Genomic DNA, 20,692 nt, shown 5'->3' with positions numbered 1-20,692 from the left:
TAGTAGCAGTCTTCCACCTGAGGAGATATTATAGTGAGGACAGAGCCACACTCATCTTGGAGGTGAACAGAGAAAGGCACAAAAGGCAAAGGGCACAAGCTGCAACAAAGAAAACCCCATCTGGGCATAATGAAAAGAATTTTTCACTGACAGAGTGGTACAACTGAGGCTGGACCTGGAGAGGTTGTGGAAGCTCCATCCTTTGAGACTTTCAAAACTTGCATGGATGATGCCCTGAGCAACCTGATGTAGTTTTGAGAGTAGCCCTACTTGAAGCAGAACGGTAAACTCGATGACCTCCAGACATGCCTTTCAATCTGAATGTTTACATAATTCTTTAGCATTGCCAAACAGACAGAACTTTAGTTCCTAGAACTTAAGAGCAAGTTGCAGTTACTTCTCATGGCAACTCTGAGCTGTAACAAGGTATTTGGCTCATAAAATTCTCTTTTCTATCGCCAAATTTCCTTCTAAAACCAGGAATCTTTTAATATTGAGATTCCTCATGAAGGAGGACTAGTGATGCTCGTAGGTGCATAAAAAGGTAGCTGGCGGTATTTTTTGCCAGATGTTTGATACTTTTGAAGTACCACCTCTTATTGTTACCATTTTTTTAAAAATGCAAGAGCATACAAGGTTTCTGTAAGCATTCAGTAGGTTAATCATACAACCATTGAATGTTTGTTAGGATACATTATGTCATTATGTAACAGATCCCCTAGTATTAAGCAGTACGTGTAAGTAGATTTGGCCTTTTCTTTTTTCACCTGGTCAGGTAGTTTTTTTTTTTATCAAAGACTTCCAAGTGTTTCCAATCACTTTGGAAACATTCCCAACTAAACATTTTTTATCCTATTTGATTTGTTTGATTACAATCATGATATTTTATGTGGAGGAAGAGAACTAAGAGGAATTAAGAGTCTCCAGTTGTTGCTTTTTTTTGTTTCTTTGAGATTTGTATTGGTATCCACTTTTCCAGGTTGACTCTCTACTGTCTACTTGAAACCCACTTACCTGACTTGTACAGGTAGAGTGCATGCTTGCTGAAAAAGAAAATACAGCTTCCTTTAACCCCTGTACCTTCACCCAGCACATTGCCAGAACTTGGTAGTCTTTTCTTCTCGATTAATTCCTGTTTCCTCTGCGTTTTGCCTTGCTTTCTGTCTCATTTCACCACTTCTTTCATGTTCATTTTCTGTGGAAATGCTGAGGCCAGGAAAGACCATCTACAAAGTATCAATATAACAAGCAACTTGACAGAGAGCGTATGTACTCACAACACAGTACCCATATAATCTTTGTGCTATTTGGCTGTTAAATACTTTTTTAATTTTCTTTCTCTAATTTCTCAGGTACAGAACATCTCCACATCTAAAGAGTTTTGTTCTAACAAATGGCATTTTGAATCCATCATTATTTTTCAGGCCTCTGACACTCTGTTGTTGAAAACATCAGTATTTTTCAGAGTGAAAATCAGAGCTGCTTTGAAGTTACTCATGTGTGCTTTAATGCAGAAGAGCTGTTATCTGAAAGACTTTCATATAGACGTTGGAAGTCAAGTGGGGTATAAATTGTATTAAAATTTCAATTTATTCTGTCAGGCTTTTTTACAATACACTCCACTAGATCATGCTGTTGGTCAGTACTTTTGTTCATTGAAGAAGATCAGCTTAGAACATACCTACTTAACATTGGTTTCATCCTGTAAGTGCTTAGAAAGGCTTGTTCCTATAAGCCAGAGTTCTCTAAAATCATATGCTAATGTTGAATCAAATTTGAGCAAGCATATAGACACATGGTCTCAAGACCGCCAACCACAGTAAAAAAAATCATGTCAGGTGGCTTAAATCAGCAACAGTTTGAGATTACATCCCTGTCATATCCAATCCAAACATAGAAGGCCGTAAATAGAGTACTTGCAAATTCAAATTTTTTACAGAAGTAGAGTGAAGAGAGAAAGCCCACCAGCACACATGGAAGACTTCTGTCTTCAGATTCTTCTTCTTCGCTACTGGACAGCATCTCTGTAAGTAGTGCTTGCTTTTGTTGTGTATGTTGTCATTATGCAAACATAGATGTGGCAGTACCGTAGTGCTATGCTAGTGCAGTCTGGATTTTAAAGCTTTGCAGTATTGACAGTGCTAATTATTGATTACAGCTGAAATGCATTAATAAGGATCACCTGCACATTCCACTTTCAAAACAAAGTACTTGTAAATACACCTGATGTTCACAGTGTTCTATAAAGAAAATTGTTATCCATTGCTTTTGTCAGTAATTGTTTAATACACAGAGTATGAATACAGTTATGTAGGTATTTGGAGTCCTATTGATTTCTGTATAATCAAAGTGAAATATTTTACTTCTTTCCACAGAGAATGAGATACTCTGAGATTCATAGGAAAGAGCCAGTAAGGATCAAAATGATGTGTCATTCCCTTAAAGGAAGAAAAAAAAACAACTTTAAAAAAGGCAGGTCATGAGAATCAAGGTGAGCCAAAAAGTCTCTTTTTGCCACTTTCCTTTGTAAAGCAGAAACAGATGATGTAAAACGAGCCAAAACACAGCAATATCTCTAATAAACTTGCTGCATTCCCCTTGCTGAAGGGAGGGGAGTAAAATAACAGGCATTCAGGAAGAGAAAAAATGAAAAATAGATGAAAAGAGTTCACTGGTCATTGCAGTCAGAGGTGGATTGCAGCATCAGCAGTGAAATGACATCCAGTACTCTAGATTTTGACATCTCAACCAAGCAGCAAACTTGGGAGTTGTTTAAGCTGCTTTTTTTTTTTCTCTCCTGTTTCTGGAGAAGAGCACAAGATTTGAAGACAGTTTAACTAGTATTGCCTTCTCTACCCAAATCCACCAAGAATACCACTGGGGGCGGGGGCGGGGGGGGTGGAAACATCTCTTAGATCCCGCTTTTCTTACTTCTCAGTCCTGCTCAGTCTTTACAGCCCCATCAGGAACCTTCTGTGTCAGGGGAGGACAAAGACAGCAAGTCTCCTGTCTTAGGTAGAAAACGCTCCGTTTGTGGCAAAGGCCTACTCTCATAGCTTCCAGAACAGCAGTTTCTCTGTTGCCAGCAGCAGGATTTAAATATAATTTCGACCAGACTGGCAAAAAAGAATCCCAATTAGCGCAAACTGGTTTGTATCCACACTGCCTATCCTAGAACCTGTTTGGAATGCATCGGGCCAGCCTTCTAACTGTTTCAAAAACCTTTTTTATTTATTTTGTAGTTACCTTCTGGTTGTTCCACAGCTGGGTCAGGTACTAAATGCTGTCTGTAGACCCTGCTGTATTTGAATATTTTTAAAAAAATAAAACCACCAGCATAGCTTCTTTTCAAGATGGATGGAATGAAAGTCATACCTGCATTTTCCGTGTTTTTATGAGTATTTTTCTTTTCTTTACCATCTGTTCTATCAAATTAGGGAATGATATGCTAACATGGGCAAATAGGAGTTTTCATGTTGGGACTGGTAATTGAATTGCTTATTGAATTACAGCCTACATTTGTGAAAGTTTTATGAGTATTTTTCTTTTCTTTACCATCTGTTCTATCAAATTAGGGAATGATATGCTAACATGGGAATTGCTTATTGAATTACAGCCTACACTTGTGAAAGATAGGGGAAAATTTTTCAGCAGAACAGTCTTACTCCACTGAAAGTCAGGTTGCTGAGCCAGCTGAGGCAGTCACGACTTCCCGTCTCCCACACTTGCCTCCACATCACTCATTCAGTTTTGGTCTCACCATTCCAGAAAAATATTTTATATTTTTCCTGTGAATTTCTACAGGAGATTGTCATCATAGTGCCATCTGTGCCATGTCAGATAAAGCAGAGCTTGTAACGTTAATCAGGTCTGTAACTCAACAAACTTACTTTGCACACTGCATTTCGGGGACAATAAGGCAAACTACCTGTCTTTCCTGATGACTGGTAACATAATGCCGTTCTTTGTCCTTCTGCAGTCACTAGATCTCATGGAGATCAGTTTGTTAATGTGGCTGTGGTACAATTTCTGTTAAGACTTCATATCACTCATTCTTCTTTCTCCAGTGAAGCTGTTTAAAGACACTCTTAAGAGTTTTCATAAAGTCATTAAGATGCATCATATTCATTGCTACATTTATAATGGTAATAGTATATGAACAAAATGAAACCTATATTTCTTTTTAACATGTATTTTCTTCCATTTTAGATAGAAAAGCTGTTTTCCACATCTCATTTGATGCAAACAAATGAAAGAGCAGTATCACCACTTCTTCAGGGTCTTCAGAAGATTGAAAAGTTTTTCTTGAGCAGAGCATGTTGTGGAGGTGAATGGAAGAGTACAGACAAATCACATGTTCTTCTGTTTTACAGTTCAGACCTACCAGGTCTGAAGATGCAAGAACCAAGGCATAGCTTAGAGTAGCCCTAAAGCTTCTTTAAGTTGTGCTTGGAAAACAATTGTCTCTACGTGGCTGTTGGAGTGGAAGGGATCATTTTAGTGCGTTTAAAGCATGTTCAGTTCACACCATCTTTTCTGTAATTACCCTAGGCGTGCTGTTGTCACAACCAATGGTCTCAGTTCTTTAGTATCATTCTTACTTTAATAAAATTTCAAAATTTAACCCTCATATGTCTTTTTAATTATGTCTGAGTAAACTGCTATACATAAATGTGTTAGCATGATGATACAGTTCATAAAGTATAAAACTAATATGACAAAGATCAGAGATTCACAGTTGCTTTTCTATCAATCAGATACACAATATTATTTTTACTTCTCTTGTCTTAGAAGCTCTCTCCTGGGTTTACACTCCACTGTGCTAGGTGCTCTACAGAGTCTACCTACGTTCATTACAGCTATATATACAGCTGCTGTGCTCAGGGATAAATACTGGTGGTAATATCACACCATTGCCGTAACAGTATCCCTGTGACCTATTACTGTAAACTGATAGGCATTTAAGTGAGTGTTTTTGCTGACCTACAACAATTGGATGCCCTATTATGCAATGAGTTACTTAGCCAAATAAAGAAAATCTTTTGATACAGATTTTCATAATTAAAATGAACTGCTAGAAGGCATGTGCTAGCAGTTTCACAAAGAAAAACCTTTCTCAAGATGCCTGTTACCTGATTTAACAGCTGCTTTTCCAGCTGAAGATGAAAATCAAAGAAGCGTGAGTGATAGAGTATATGACTAGAAGGAAGATCATACATAAATCAGTTTATCTGTGACTACAGTGTTCTCTGTGTTGTTGTAATAAAACCATGTGTTCCTTATCTCTGCAGGGAAAGGTAGTATATTGTAAACAATTTGAGAGTGCTTAACCAAAGAACTGGTTTTGATGTGTGATTATATTGCAGTTTATCTTAAGTTAGCTCAGCTGGAAATACATCAGCTAACAGGAGGTTTATTCTGAAGACAAATTTAGATTACTTTTAATTAAGAAAATTCAGCTAAAAAGAGTGTTTCAAGTTGTGTGTATTTTGTGTCTGGTGTGTGCATGGGGAGTATAGAGCTATTAAATTGAATGTAAGATATTTGCCTGGTTGGGCATTATGATAATGGGTGATGCTTTTATATTGTTATAGGTGTGTCCTCAATTATAGCTTTCTCTGGTGATAACATTGTTCTGGTAAGGAGAAATACATCAGCACCTTTAGTGCTAAATTAACGGTGTTTATGTTTTAGCATAGCAGGTCAAACTATTTCACTCAATGAACCAACTTACAAAACTACTCCCAGTTTTACACGGTTGTCCTCTCTCTGGTGCTTATTGGTGGACTTTTGGATGCCTCCTGAGAATCAGGAATGAGAAAGCTCAGGCAGGTCTCTGACCAGACCTGTTTATTTTGTACAGATGGTGCAAATGAGAAAAAATTGTTGGATTTCTCATGGGACCTTTCCCTGCAAATACAAAGCAAAGGTAGTCAGTTCTGTCTTCACCCTACTGTCTTACCCAGGTGGCTGTTCTACACTGAATACAAGTTTTACTTGTTTCTTTGTTTTGGTCTTGGGTGAGGGAGTTGAATATGAAATTAAGGAGCTTTATCTGGTTGCTTGACCTTATTTCCATATAAGTAGCAAGGTATGAAGCTAGGCTATTAGTTCTCCCTTCTGAGTCTTGCTCCAAGAAGATGGACCTTATTAAGAGTGCTGTTCGCACAAAAACTGTGGAGAACATGAAGGTCAGAGACATTACTGCATGTTCAAGAACGAACAGAAAGAATCTGAAAGGTGCAGGCTCCTTTCAAGACTCCTGCAGATCAGCTGAGTGGACAGTTTCCAAACTGCAGCCAAACAGCAGTGGGTAACAGTACACAAAGAGCCATCACAGCTCCAAGCTAAGGGCTGTGGGAGGAGATAAGTATGCTATCAGGCAATAGTTTTATACTTGATAGTTTCTTTTCAGAACAAATCCTAGCCCACTCTTTGAAGAGAAAATGAACAATGTGTTCTTTTCCATGCTATGAAACTCCCTACCATTTACAGAAATAAAAGGAACTTCTTGCTTAACAATGTTATTGATATAAACTTGACCCCTCAAGAGAAATAGGGAGATGAATCCAGAGCCGGGTTTTTGAGCACTCTGTGCTTACAAAATGGTCTTAGACTTTCTTCTCCTGACTCCTCTTCCCACGAAATGCATGCTGTCCACTTGCCGTCTGATAATGACTTAGCTGCTTTCAGACATGGGACCCTCTTATAGAATGTAGCAGAGTAGAGAAGGCAGATGACATGGGCATGCTGGAAGGAGGAGAACTATGGATGTGTCTGGGAGGAGGCTAGATCAAAAAGAAAGATTAGGGGATGAAACAGTGGTGAGTAATCCTTGGCCAGGCAGGGAGCAGAAGGAGAGGGAGCTATGTCTGCTAGTGCTGTTCTACTGCCTTTCAGAAAAGGCTTTGAGATGAGAAGCAACCACAGCATTGAGAATCAGAATGTTCAGAACCAAGAAGAGCTTCTTGTCCTACTTTCTGTGGAAGTCACTTCATTTCCTAGAAGTTCTCTTTAGATTCATTTCATCTGCTCCAGCCATCACCTCCTAGCACATCACTACTCCAGTTTGAGTGGCCTCCTAGCAATGTATCCTCCCTTAGGAGCATAGCTTTTCCGCTCCAGTGTTGACCTATCCTCCGTGGCCGTGCTAGAACTGGGAACATTGACTTCTTACTGAGTCCTTTACCTCTAGATGCAGGGAAGCAGAGCTCCCCAGCCAACATTTTCCATGTCTGTGGCATCCTCACACACCGCTGTCAGTCAAAATGGTGGTTTAAAACTGGACAGCAGCAGCTCTTTTCCACAGTTGTCCATATTTCCAGGTATAGGTGTTTCATAAGGATAACTAGGAAAAGGTGCATTTCTGTTCAATAGTGGAAGAGCTGGTCAGCCTGACCACCATGGTTGTTAACATAGTTCCTCAGGTTTGAGCCTTCATCTTTCTGGGCTTGCTGATCATCTCAGAGCTCTTCCTGCTTGTCTCACTGGTGATCAAGGAACCGACAAAGAAGGGCAATCTGCTGGACCTGACACTTAAAAAGGAAGAATTGGTCGGTAGTGTGAAGATCAGTAGCATCCCTGACTGCAGTAACCATGAGATGGAGTCCAGGATGTGTCTCAGAGGCGTCCATACTGAGGTCAATACTGTTTAATATCTTCATGAATGACCTGAATGATGCAGCAGAGTGCACCGTCAGCAAGTTTGACGATGATACGTAATTTGGAGGAGTGGTTGATACACTAAATAGTGATGCTGTCATTCAGAGACATGTCATTCAGAGACCTAGAGAGGCTGGAGAAATGGGCTGACAGGAACCTAATGAAGTTTAGCAAAGAGAAATGCAAAGCCCTGCACCTGGGCTTTCTTGGTAGCCAACAGACTGGAAAGCAGCTTTGCAGAGAAGGACCGAGGGGTCCTGGTTGACACCAAGTTGAACATGAGTCAGCAGTGTGCCTGTGCAGCACAGAATGCTAAGAGCTTCCAGGGCTGCATTAGGAAGAGCATTGCCAGCAGGTCAAGGGAGACGGTCCTTCCTTTCTACTCAGCATATCTGGAGTCCTATGTACGGGGCTTCCCAATACAAGAAACTTGAAATTCAAAACCCGACTGCACACAGTCCTGGACAACCTGCTTTACTTGACCTTGCTTGAGCTATGGGGTTAGACTAGACAATCTCCAGAGGTGCCTTCCAACCTCATCCATTCTGTGAGTCTGTGTGATTCTGCTGTCCGGCTGTAAAGTGGGCTGGCATTTGTTTTGGGCAGAAACAAGTGATTGAAGGCTATTTAAAAGTAATTTAAATGAAGATAATGTCTGCTCTCATGCTCCTGATAAAGGTTTAGCACATAGAGGCAAGTAACTTACATAGATTTATATGTAGACTTCCATAGAGACAAATTCTAGACATACTGTCAGTACAACGACTCTTCAGATACTTCAGCAAGGAGGAAAATGCTACCAAATTGGTGAGGGAAAAAATCTCCAGGTACTTAGCATGGGCACAGCCCATGGTAAAAGTGACTCAGTACAGAGCTGACTTTGATGAGATTCATCAAAGTCAGCTCTGCACTGAGCGACTCTTTCCATGGACTTCCATGTCTGAGTAGTTGTGGTAACAATGAAAATCATGCTTTCATGAGCATTTAAGTGATATAAGAGAGTGAATCCATTTAATTTTCAACAGGACTTTGAGTCTTTGAATCGCTTTTAAAAACTGGATACATCTTCTAAGCTTGAGTGTTTTTGAAGACCCATGAAGAGTGATCAGTCCTCCAAACTTTACCATGAAACTACTTAATGCATTTTACACTGTTGGACATTTTATCGACGTGTTCTGCACACACCAGGTTTTTCAGCAACAGATGAGAAAAAAATTACTAAGTCTGTCCCTATTTGGATTTCCCGAATACAGAAATTCTGGCATTTTAAATACATATATGGCTACATTTTAGCCCACGTGTTTTTGGACATTTGTATTTGAACAAATGTATTTGAACATTTTTTTGAAATGCATTTGTATATTTTAATATGTCTTATTCAGGTGCTTACGCCCTCCAACTCAAATGTTTAGACAATTTAACCATTTTGGTGTGGTATGTATGACCAGTTGAGCACTGTTTGTTACTGACTTTAGGTATCTTGAGATGCTGGCACAGCACCCTCCTGTGAAGACTTGCAGAGCCCTGAGCCTACGTTGTCACTTTTTTATGAGTAATAGTGAAGCAATAAGTATTTAAAAAGAGGAGATAGTTCTACATAAATCACTGTTGCAACTCCTGTCCCAAGGAGAGCTCAGCCATGTACACAAAACTGAGCTTTGTTACCTCTAAGATAGGTGCAGTTTGGAGGTGTGGGGAACGGAGATACACTGTTTGGAGATGCTGCAAAGCAGCCACTGAGCTGCCACTGCCAACTGTTTTCTCCTGTGTCTGATTGCAAGTGCTCTTGGTTTGTGCCTTGTAAAAAAAACAGAGAAGCCTGATTCAGGCAGAATTGAGGGCTCAGGCATTTTATCGGCACGGGGAGACTCTTGCATCTGTCCTTGTTGGCTGTGTCTTCATCCCTCACACAGCATTGCCTGTCACCTCTCATGTTAAGGTGCCCTCATGGAGTAGGACATCCAGGGACCACACTAGATCAAGGAGATGAGGGTCCCAGATCCGTGGGACCGAAGAAGAGTGTATGCCTGTGACGTAGAGTTGAAGGTACCCCCTACTTTGCACTCCTACCAGCTTCTGGACCAGACAGGGCTCCTCAGCCCTTTCTCTTCCTGTCAGGAGCATGTCTCTTCTTTCCTCCTTCCTCCTTCTCGCTCCTGCCATTGGGATTCAGCCTAACCTTTTCCCTACGTGACTCTGCCTTCTGCAGGATAGTGCTACCTGTGCTGTCCTCCTCCTGAGGACATGACAGTGCCAGGAGTCCAGCAAAGTAAAAGCATGTTGAGGAGCCTCTACTAGAGGAGATGAGGTTGTCCCAGGTACTACATGTGCTATGGTGCCTGTTAGCCCTGGACTTCTCTGTCCTTCCTCCTGCCTTGCCAGGTGCATTACAGATCTCCCCTAGGATTTGGTGGTCCAGGTCAGATCAGAGCACGGCACCAGAGGACTTGGGAGGGGGACAAAGCTCCCTTCCTACCATGTACCCTTGTTGATCAGCAGACTGGCAATGCTCTCACCTCTCCTGGTAGCACTCAGATAAGGAGACAAGGGTATCAGAGCAGCCTATTTTGTTGGTTATTTTCTGTAAACTCTACAAAAGAGTCTACTGTCAGCATCCTTTCTCTACAGGCAGCTGCCTGTTTAACCTGGTCTGAGGGTGCTCATGGTCACGGGTGGTGATGGGCTAGGAGCCTCCTGCCCATTCTGTGACAATGACTGTAAAAGCTGCACAGATTTTCAGGACTAAAACCATCTCCAGGAGCTGACCCTGGCACTGTGACCTGCTGTGCAATAGGATAGCAAAGCATTTGCTTCTTGCTTTATGAGTAAGTGGGACTTGGAATTGCATCAGGCTGTGTACTAACCTGGCTGTGCCTTCCTTCCACAGGGAACGATCTCTTTCTGGTCGCAGTCCATGAGCTGGGACATGCGCTGGGTCTGGAACACTCGAATGATCCCAGTGCTATCATGGCTCCTTTCTACCAGTACATGGAAACACACAACTTCAAACTGCCCCAGGATGACCTCCAAGGAATTCAGAAAATCTATGGTGAGCAACACTATCTACTCATCTGTTTACACTGAGTGCAGGTCTAGTGAGTATTTTACAGCCACAGACAGGTACTCCCCCAAAATGCTTGCAATTGGTGGGCTGGATTTCCTGCCATAGCTGAATGGGGAATCGTTTAAAGCCCTTGATCCACAGCCAAATATCAGGTGGCTGTCCCGGTGGCGATATCTTTGCACAAGTCAGAATAACGAAACCTCTGTGATCTCACTGCTGCTCCATCCCTCAGTATGTCCCCAAGATCAAGGAGCACTAGAAAGGGAAAAACAGGCAATTGCTGTGCCCAGGGTTTATCCATTAGGAATAGCCAGTGCAAATAGAGGGGAAGAATGCGAAGAACATGGAACATCAAGGGAAGGTAAAAAGTATTTATGCACTCATTTTTTCTCCATATACGGAAGGTAGGGAAAAAAGTCTGGATCTGCTTAGGGAACACTTTACTTCTTTTAATCTCCAGCTGAATGTTGTTGTACAACATGTGCCATAAAGATATGGGCTCAAGGAAAAGAGAGAAATGGAGGCAGAGGGATTATGGGAGAAAACCAAGGGGCTGGAGGTGATGTGCTACCATGTGACGGGATCATGGATACCAGGGTATGAGAACAGGGACTTTAATTATGCATATTTTAACATAGTATATATTCAAATACTCAGAATAACTGAGACTGTGGATGGCTTTGAAATAAAGTGCTGGGGTACTAAGTATTAAACTTTCATTAAATAATATACCTAAGTTTTCATGTTTGAAAGCTGCTAAAATGTCATTATGCTGTTTCTATTTTGAAATGTTGATCTAGTTCCTGTGAACTTTGACTAATCAGATAGACAAAAAATAATCTATTGCTGACAGTGAAAGTGCAATTAAGAAAATATTACTGGTTTTTATGTTTTCAGATACCTTTTTGGAAAGGGAGCAGATAAGGAATTGACAGCCATGCTTCTTCACATTTGTGGTTCAAGCCAGTACCAGCTGTTGGCTGAGCTGGGGACCAGGACTTCCCTAGCACAGCGTGGGCAGGGACCCAGTGCCGAGGGCTGAGCTGAAATGGGGCTCTGGGTCCATGGGCGGGGGTGGAGGTACCAGGTGACACTAGTCAGGGCCATTAAGACCTATTAGTGTCCTCAGGGCCCTGACAATTTGTGGGCGCACTGCATGGCATCTTGTGCACAGCTATGACAGAGCAGAGAGCTCAGTACTGTGCTGCCTATGGCTTGGCAGCCGCACCACTACACTTCCACTTATTTTTCAATTACCTAGTGACATTAAACTTTAGCCACATGCTATGTTAAGGTTCTGTGTATGCAATATAATATGCTTAAAATTTTAACTCAGCTTGGAAAAAGCAGTATGAATGAATTACTACCTGGTGCAGGAATTAGTTTGTTGACTGTTGTGGAATCATGCAAGGCTCTTCTCTGAGGCTTTTGAACTGGAGTGGATTGGGAATGGTGGTGGTGATTGTAGAGATAACGAGTCCTGCAGGGAAAAGAAGGAGCAGCTTCTGCAGTAGGAGCTTTGATTCCCCAGGCAGAGATTTTGGCCCTTAGCACTGAGTTACAGTTCAAAAGCTAAAGTTTAGTTTAAAACTAGGTTTTACTCTTATGGTTCACAAAGAAAAGATGGAAAACACAAGCTGTGTTTCTCCCTGGCACTGGAGATATGAGAACAGATCCTTTCATCTGAACTTCTTACAACTGAGAAGGGGCTGCTGAAATATCCTTCTTGTAGCTTTAGCAGGAAGATTCAAGTAATGTGTTTTATTTCCACAGTGCCAATCTGCTTTGTTTTTTTTTCCAAAAGCCTGTCTACCAAAGCACCTGTCCAAAAATCAAAACCTCCTGGTTTCTTGCTGCTTTGACATTCTCTACGGTGCAGCAGCATGTGCTCAATAATACGTATTGTTTAGGAACCTACTATGCAAAACAAGTCATACAGCCAGAGCCACAGCCTTGCCTATAGCATCCTTTTTTAAAAATAAATTCAATTAAAACTTCCAATTTTTCATTCCACTGAAGTTGCTAGAACAAAGAACAAAGGCTTTACTAAAGGTTAAGTCCATTTTATCTCCTTCTTTTGAGAATTACGTGTTTCAGATGTATTTTTATGTTGTATCTGTATTTATCCATTAGAAAAGAAATATGTCTAAATCTGTCATATAATGATTTGTTGAATGATTAAGTTATTTTCTGCTGGATTTATTTCAAAACTCACCTAAAGAGATGGTAGGTGATGCGAACTCTTGTTTGTGCTTCATGCTGCTTAGTATAAGGTGATCGTTTAAAATGTTATTTCCAGTTACGAACTACTGGTGAAAAGGCCAGCAGTTCAGCATGTGAGACAGAATAGACTGTAAGACAAGTCAGCAGTATTTCTGTCTTCTGATAAGGGCTTCTTGTAGCATGTTCCTTGACAAAATGAGGGAAATATCATGACCGTGCTTTATATGCCTTTTTCAGAAGGACATCTCCCACTGTACTTATGTGCCCATGTCACAAGTGACATGCACAGGAAGGAATTAAACTGGAAATAATACCATTATGTAGGTCCCCTGGATATCCTGTTAAAAGTTGTCTGCCTCTGTTAATTTTGCTAGTGTTGTAGTCAAGGTTTTATGCAGCTACAGTGCAGATGGAGAGAGGAGATGTATTCGGCCATGACCTTGTCACACAGCCTGAACTGACCATCCTTCAGCACTGGTTCTCCTGTTCTTCACATCCTGCTCTAAGTACCCTTTTGCGGTAGGCTGTGAAGCAGCCTCTCATGTTAGGAGTGACTCTTCTGACACTATGCCTGGGGAGTAGAGGGGTTGACATGATGTGCAGGAAAAACTCATGTCCACATGGATGCTTGGAGCTGGTAAATCAGACCATTCAAGGCCCTTTCAAAGCCTAAGATCACAAAGGAAATGTCTCCTAATCACTCAAAGGTAGACCAAATCATTAAGCCTGGAGACAACCTCAAGGATCTGGGTCGTCCCAAATCTCACTGAGGACGTGTCAACCTCACACACCATTTCTGCAGCTCAAGAGAGAGCTCCCAGTCAGTGTACATGCTGCATCCCATGAGGGCTGAGGTCCAGGGTGGTCATGAAACCACACCAGCCCTTGGCCAGGGAATTAGACAACACCAGCTCTGACATCCCAGAACAGGGGATCAGGAGGGATCAACAGTGTCCATGAGCAAATAGCACCTTCTGCCAGCCTCATTACTCCTGTGCAGCAAGCACGGGTTTCAGAACCTCCCTCAACTTTTCCCAATGCTGGCCCATAGAGCAATCCCAGATCCTTGTAACCTACATGTATGTGTGAACTGGCTTGTGATGAAACAGCAGAAAGACCTGATGCAAAATGCTCCACGTGGTGACACTGCATTGTGAGTGGGACCATCAGAGCAAGTTTTGCTGTTGTGCAGGACCGTGAAACGTCAGGCGTAGAACTGTTTTCTGATAATGTCCTCTTGAACATGCAAAGACAATAGAGTAACATCCAAGACCTTATCTATAGAAGCTGCAAGATCTGGGACTTTTGGATCCATGCCCCATGGTGCTATGCTTATAGGAGGACAGAGGAAGGAAAATGTGTGGCAATAAGAGAGCTGGAGAGATCTGCCCTGGTGGCACATCTCTGGTATGTTGCGGAGATACCAGACTCCCTCTGTATGTTGCACCCCTTCATTTGCACCTTTCCTCCTGTCCAAAGACTCTGTTGGACCCAGCAGGAAATACCAGACTCCACCTCTGGTGCATCCACTGAGTCTCATCTGCCGTATGCCAGGTCTCCATTTCCATTCCTCTGAAAAGCAGGCAGGGAGTAACCGCCTGGTTTCCTGGTGCTGTCCTTGGGGTCCAGCTGATACCTGGAGGACTCTGCCATGACAGAGGGACTCACCGATGCCCACAACAGCCCTGGAGCTGCACACATTGGTTGTGAGAGGAGGGAGCTGATGAAGGGGGAGCTGAGGGCAAGCCCACCTCACTTAGGAGGTTTCTCAGGTGATGGAGAAACACTGCTTTATGTTAAGGCTGGGCATGAAATACTTCTCTCACCCTACAGATCTTTCTGAGTATAAAAAAATGTTCTGTTTTGCAGTGGACCAGATGTCAGGCTTCTTAAAGTTTTTCCAGAGGGAAACTGGGCTGCAAGCACCACAGCATCTTGCAGAGCCCCAAACTCTCACCATTTGCCGGCCTAAGCCTGGGAATTTTGGACCCAGTTTTCCTGCACCCAAAGCAGAGAACCCAACCGCAAGGTGAATTGCCTCGTTACAGAGCCCAGGACAGCATTCCCTTTGTCTCAGAGCAAGGATTTCAGCCATGGATGCTTGTCTTCCAGGTGAATGCTCTATCACCTGGGTGGCAGTTGGTCATCCAGAGGTGAACATCTATGTGAGAAGGGATCAAGAAACCCTTCCTGCCACCCAGTGATGATCACGAGGGCCTTGACTATCCAACTGTTGGGTATGCTGTGGGTGCTGAGGTTGTTCTGCAGACTGTAGTGCATTGTGGCAAGGATGCCCAAACTAACTGAAACAGCTAATTCACTTCACTGCTCAAGCCTAACACCAGAAGTGCAAAGTGCTCTGTGGACAGGTTTTCCAAGCGAGCAAGGGAAATGAGTCCTTCCTGAGCTCTGAGCTGTTGTGGATAGACTGTCTCTCGTTCCTGAGATAGCTTGTTGGCAGCTAGCTCATTTAATGTGAACAGGGACCTCTCTCCGCTGCAGAGCAGCCAAGTGGGTTTCTGTCACTCTCCCTGGCTCATTTGGATCATACATTTTGATTTGAAACTGAGGACCATTTCATGTGTACCTGCACAGCTGGTGCAGTCCTGCAGAAACATACAGGCGGCTCAGCTTTTTACAAACAAAAAACTCCTGTATTTTACTCAAAAGCATAACTGTCTGCCTGTAGTCTGGATGATAGTTTTATTCTTGGAGTGAATATTAAGAAGATAAAGACAGGCCTTTGTTTGAAGGTGGATTGTTAGCTCCCCTGATCTGAAACAAAGGGTGTCCTCTGCACTGGCAGGCTTGGAGAGCTGCCGGGCTCACGCGGAGCTGGCTGTGACGGATGCTGAGCCATGCAAGATGCTGAGCCTCCAAGCAGGTGTTGTGCAGTTGAGGGAACACTCTGTCAATAGCCAGGAGGACAGTACAATTATATTTTGTCCTCAACTATCGACACAGTGGCTCCTAAATGCCTCCTCTCTCTGTGTTATCTTCACAGGTCACCTTGGTATTCAGATGGTCTGCGACAGAGGAAGCATGAAGGGAGGAGGCTAAGTGCCAGTGGCGGAAGTCACACTCTGAAGGTGATCTGCTGTGACCCAAAAGCTTTCTGACATTCTTTGCCTTGGTTGTGATAGAGAGGAAGAAAGTCTTCTTCTCCACACAGTGTCTGTAAAGTCCCAGCAAGTTGCTTCCCTCCAGGATGTAGAGTTTCCAGCTCCAGGAGGTTTCTTATCTGCTTCCCGTGTGGAAGTGGCTGCAGGTTCAGCTCCCGGGGTGGGTTCGGCTCCGGTGCTGGGATCACACGCAATAACTAGGTGACTGGGTTCAGGTCCAATTGCAGATCCATGCAGTAGCCTCTCTCAATTTTTCTCTCAATGAGATTTGCTCTGACTGATTCTCTGAAGTTGCTTGGCAACGTAGCAATAAAGGCTGTGATGTGCGGGCAATACTGCCTGGTTAGTTGTATCAGTGGTGGGTGTATTCAGTTCCTATAATAAATACCAAGGTACCAGCATCTCTTAAGTAACTCTTTGTTCTCACTGTCATCTCTGCTGCTGATAAACCTGTTACGTTCAGCCTTTAGCCATCTGTTTTGGAGGCAGGTTACTGTGATGAGATTCTGGAAATAGTAATGACTGGCAAACCATATAGGGTCTGTTCATTCTGCTTTCATGCCAAGTTGTGCTCTGAAGTGGCTTAGGTCTTAGGAGATAGCATCTTTCTTCAGCAATGGACAGGTAGTGCTTCTGCTTTCCATCCCCCTAACTGTAGACCAAATTCTACCTGCCTAGCACTTGGACCCGAGGATTTTCATGTTGTATGTGTGCTCCTCTGCTCTTTGCATGTGCGTAACTGTAGGATTACCTTCCACCTTTAGCTATAAGTCCACCTTCACTCAGTGACAAAGTGAAGGCAGCAATTAAAAATAAACATACAATCTGTATAACCACAAGAGGAGACAAGACTTCAATCAGGATAAATTAGAAGGCCTAGAATGCATAAAAACAAGAAAAGAAGTGAAAGATAGCAAGGAAAAATCAGTGACTGGCAAGGAAAGACAGTAAGAGGAATATTTTAAGTGAAAAGACAAAGTCTGCACCCAAGCAAGTTGCAGTACCACCTGCAAAATGTGTGGGAAGCCTTGTCAGTGCTGGGTACCTCCTTCAGACCAATATGCCAGCGGTAGTTTGGCCATTCCAAGCAGTGAGTACATATGGTGGCCCAGCTTCTGTTGTTGGTCCTGACTTGTGATCTCTTTTCACTGCTCTAGCAAATGTTTCAGTTAAAGCAAATCTCTGGTTTGCTGGCATCGTTGCTGATTTGCACTATCGTGGCCGTAGTGTGTACAACTGCTTCTGCCTTGCAAGTTTACTGCATTCTGTTTCAGTGGCATCTTAGGGCTAATTAAAATGTTTACATTGGTCCCCTGGGTTGCAGGTGCTATTTTAACTTTCCTCTTCTCTACAGAAGATTGTGACAGACTTTGGGCACTGAAGTTGAATGTGAGAGAGTTGAACGTGACTGCTGTCCTGCAGCAGGGGCAGGGCAGGCTGTAACCTGGTTATACGAGGGGTCCTCACTTGTGAAGAGAGAATGAATCTTTAATAATTCCAATCATGCACATGATGTTAAATTTCTAGCATATGACCACAATACTATAGTCCCTATTCTGCACCTTACTATCAGATTCTATGTGTCTTTGTGACCCATCAGACACATTCATTGTAATTTTCTTTAGATATTGCTCCTGTCTCACCCTTTTTTCCTTTGAAAGAGAGGAGGAAAAAAATTCATGTCATGTCCTTATCTTACTTAGGGCTCATGGTCATCGCTATAAAACTATTCTTGCTCTCTTCTCCTCTCCAAGTGTGGAGTTTTTGGCTTTTTATTTCTGGAAATCCAGAACCTCTGTTGATTTCAGTATCTCTATCCGTTTGCTGTGTCTGAGAAGCAGAACCATCCTGACTTGGCAATCGTTCACTTTCACACTCTGTGTCTTTCCAGCGAGCAGTTTGACTACATGACACACGGTGACTTCTTGGGTCCTTCCCAGGCAATTCCCTCTGACAGCAGGTGTGCCTCTCTGCATTGCAAATTGCTACACATCTCACCCTGGTTAAAGGCAGCAGTGCTCCTTGGAGTCCTCCTTACAATCATGTTGTGAATTTGCTTCAGCTGCCTCTCACAACACAGGGATCTATCCTGTGCTGGAACTGGTGGTGGTCGTCTGCAAACTACCAAATAGCTGTCTGATGGAATTGCTCCACTGTATCGGTGAAAATGACCACCAAAGAGGCTTTTCTGATCCATATATGGCAACAGAAATGCATCTCTGATTTGGTCATTGCACGGCACCGTGAGCCTCTTGCAAAGGGGAGGGAACGAACAACTACACCTCTCTTGTGCTTCTGTAGCAACATGCTGTAGTCTCATTTAGAAAGATGATCCTCGTATCAGTCTGTGGGACGGGGAATCCTATCGTGTAGGACATGCATTAGAGTTTTTTCAATGTTATTTACAAAACCTAGCCACTCAAAGTCATGTGGATGGCAGCACAAGAGTAAAAGGATCACACTGCTGTTTAACGAGAGACCTGCAGTGTGCCGTAGGTCATTGCTTATGGTTTCCTTGCTTAGGTCCCAGTCAAGATTTACCTTTCCTTAATGCAAGCATTTCCTATCTTCAGCAAGCATGTAAACTGCTGGTTTTCAAACTTAATTTATTCAGGTGCTGTAACTGGCATCAAGTGCCATTTTTGGAAGCCAAAACAAGTTACCAGTTTCCTGATCTTTTTAAAAGCTCCTTTTGTCCTCCTCCAAAGCAGGAGCTGAACACTGTGCTCCCACATGCCATCTGAACAAACCAGAACCCCGGCTTTCTTTGTGTAAAATCTGGTTGGGACCTCTTTCCCATTCCCAGCCCTTCCTCTGGAGCATATCCCACTGTACTAACTCAATCCTACCTCCATGAGCTTTCCAGCCTGAACCAGAAGTGCGAGCTAGCGTGCCGCTTGTTGGAGGAGATGCCTTTGCACAGCCCATGTGCTTCACGCCACAATAAGTTGTCTATGGCTGTGTTAGCAAATGATGTCTATGGCTACTAGCAAAAATAATAGTAGCACATCTGTAGATACAGCAGTATTTAGGGATGGTGTCAAGTAAATAGAACGCTGAGGACTTGACACCCACTCTGTATGCATTTTGGGGAAGGGGGTGGTTATTGTGGATTAGCTCTAGCTGTGCCCTGTGATGCCTGTTTGCAGCTGCAGTATCCTAGATGTGCTCCAGAAGTGCATCTTCAAGTTTAGCTTTGCCCAAAAAGAATGCATTTCATGAACTTCAGTGTGAATTAAAGCACAGAAATTGCAAATGACGGAGCATCTCTTCAAAAGGAGGCTCCTGAGCTGAACTGAAGTACACTAGTGTAGATGCACCCATATTGTCTGGCTAACAAGCGGGTCCAACCCTGTTCCTATGACAGGCGATGTCTGGAGACCTTTGCTGCATACCATTTGGGGAAAATTCACACTAGCAGTAGCAGTATCACAGTTTGGGAGTTTTATGTAAAAGGACTTCATGGTCTGCTAAGATACTGGGCACTGAACAGCTAAGAATGGAGGGGGATGAGAAATACACAGTATCAGTATAATATTTTTATCCATTTCATGTAGACAGCTTTCCAAGAATAATTATCAACAGAGAATCCTCTTGTAAAGGATTTCTTTGAGCAATATTTGATGTCTTTTATTATTTTATTCTTGGATAAAAGTAAATAAAAATAGTTGCTAATAAAAATACATTTTGTGCGTACAGCACAAAATATGACATTATGAGAACAAGTCACATACTGAAGAAATATAATGATCCCTTTGAAAAGCTTTAGAAAAGAGCTGTAAGAATAAGTCTCAGGATCTTAAAACCATAAGACATTGCAGCAACAGACAGAAGGAACTGGTCTATTTAGCTCATTAAGGAGAATTTTAAAAGCATCCTCATAAAGATCTGTAAATGAATAAATGTTGAGACATTAGAGATAAGACAAAAAATACTGAATCTAAAACTACCCAAACTCAGACAATAGGTAAGACACACGCTTTAGCAGTGACAGGGCTTGATCATTGGAAGAATTATTTGCTGTGCATTATAGAGGATTTTCTATGGCTTGAAATCTGCAAAATGTGCTGTATCTGCACCAGAAACACTAGGCTCATCACAAGACTTGCAGGTGGAAGTTTCTGGTACTGCAGGAAGTTGGACTACATTATCTAAGTGGTACTTTCTGAACGTAATATACATGAAATCCAGACACAAGATTCTTAGCATTACAACCTTAACAATTAAATATGATGGCTTTCTCTGATGACTTCTTTGTCACTAGCTGTAATGCTTCTCACTAACCCAGTCACCCTTCCAGGATGTGTTAAGCACTTGTTCATTATAGGAACCCATTGAAAATGTAACATTTAAGAGCTAAGCTGACATGGGGACTTGGGCACCTAACCATCATTTTAGGTAACATAGTTCAAAATATTTATCTGCAAAAGTCCTCTTCTCATCCCACAGGTGCGTGGCCTCCATGGATATCCTTACTCCTAAATTCCTTCTCTGGGTATGGGAAAGGCAATCACCCACAACAGTGTAACTCTCTTTCAGTCTGTGAGGATAAGCCTTGTCCAGTGCAAGTGTTCAATAATACCAGCGGGTGTGAGGCACATCAGCAGGGCTGCTGAACCCC

General features: G+C 42.6%; 1 protein-coding gene across 1 annotated transcript in view; it reads left to right on the top strand.

Moving 5' to 3' along the window:
- Nucleotides 1-20,692, top strand: part of MMP24 (matrix metallopeptidase 24 (membrane-inserted)) — a 42,317-nt gene that overhangs the window by 16,195 nt on the left and 5,430 nt on the right. The window contains exon 4 of the mRNA XM_009697454.1: nt 10,550-10,711. Coding sequence (XP_009695756.1) covers nt 10,550-10,711 — 162 coding nt within the window. The remainder of the gene's footprint in view (nt 1-10,549; nt 10,712-20,692) is intronic.

The sequence above is a fragment of the Cariama cristata genome, unplaced genomic scaffold, assembly GCF_000690535.1.
Source record: "Cariama cristata isolate BGI_N322 unplaced genomic scaffold, ASM69053v1 scaffold19473, whole genome shotgun sequence".
NCBI lineage: Eukaryota > Metazoa > Chordata > Aves > Cariamiformes > Cariamidae > Cariama > Cariama cristata.
Note: the sequence above shows the minus strand (reverse complement) of the source record. Positions and strands in the feature narration are given on the sequence as shown.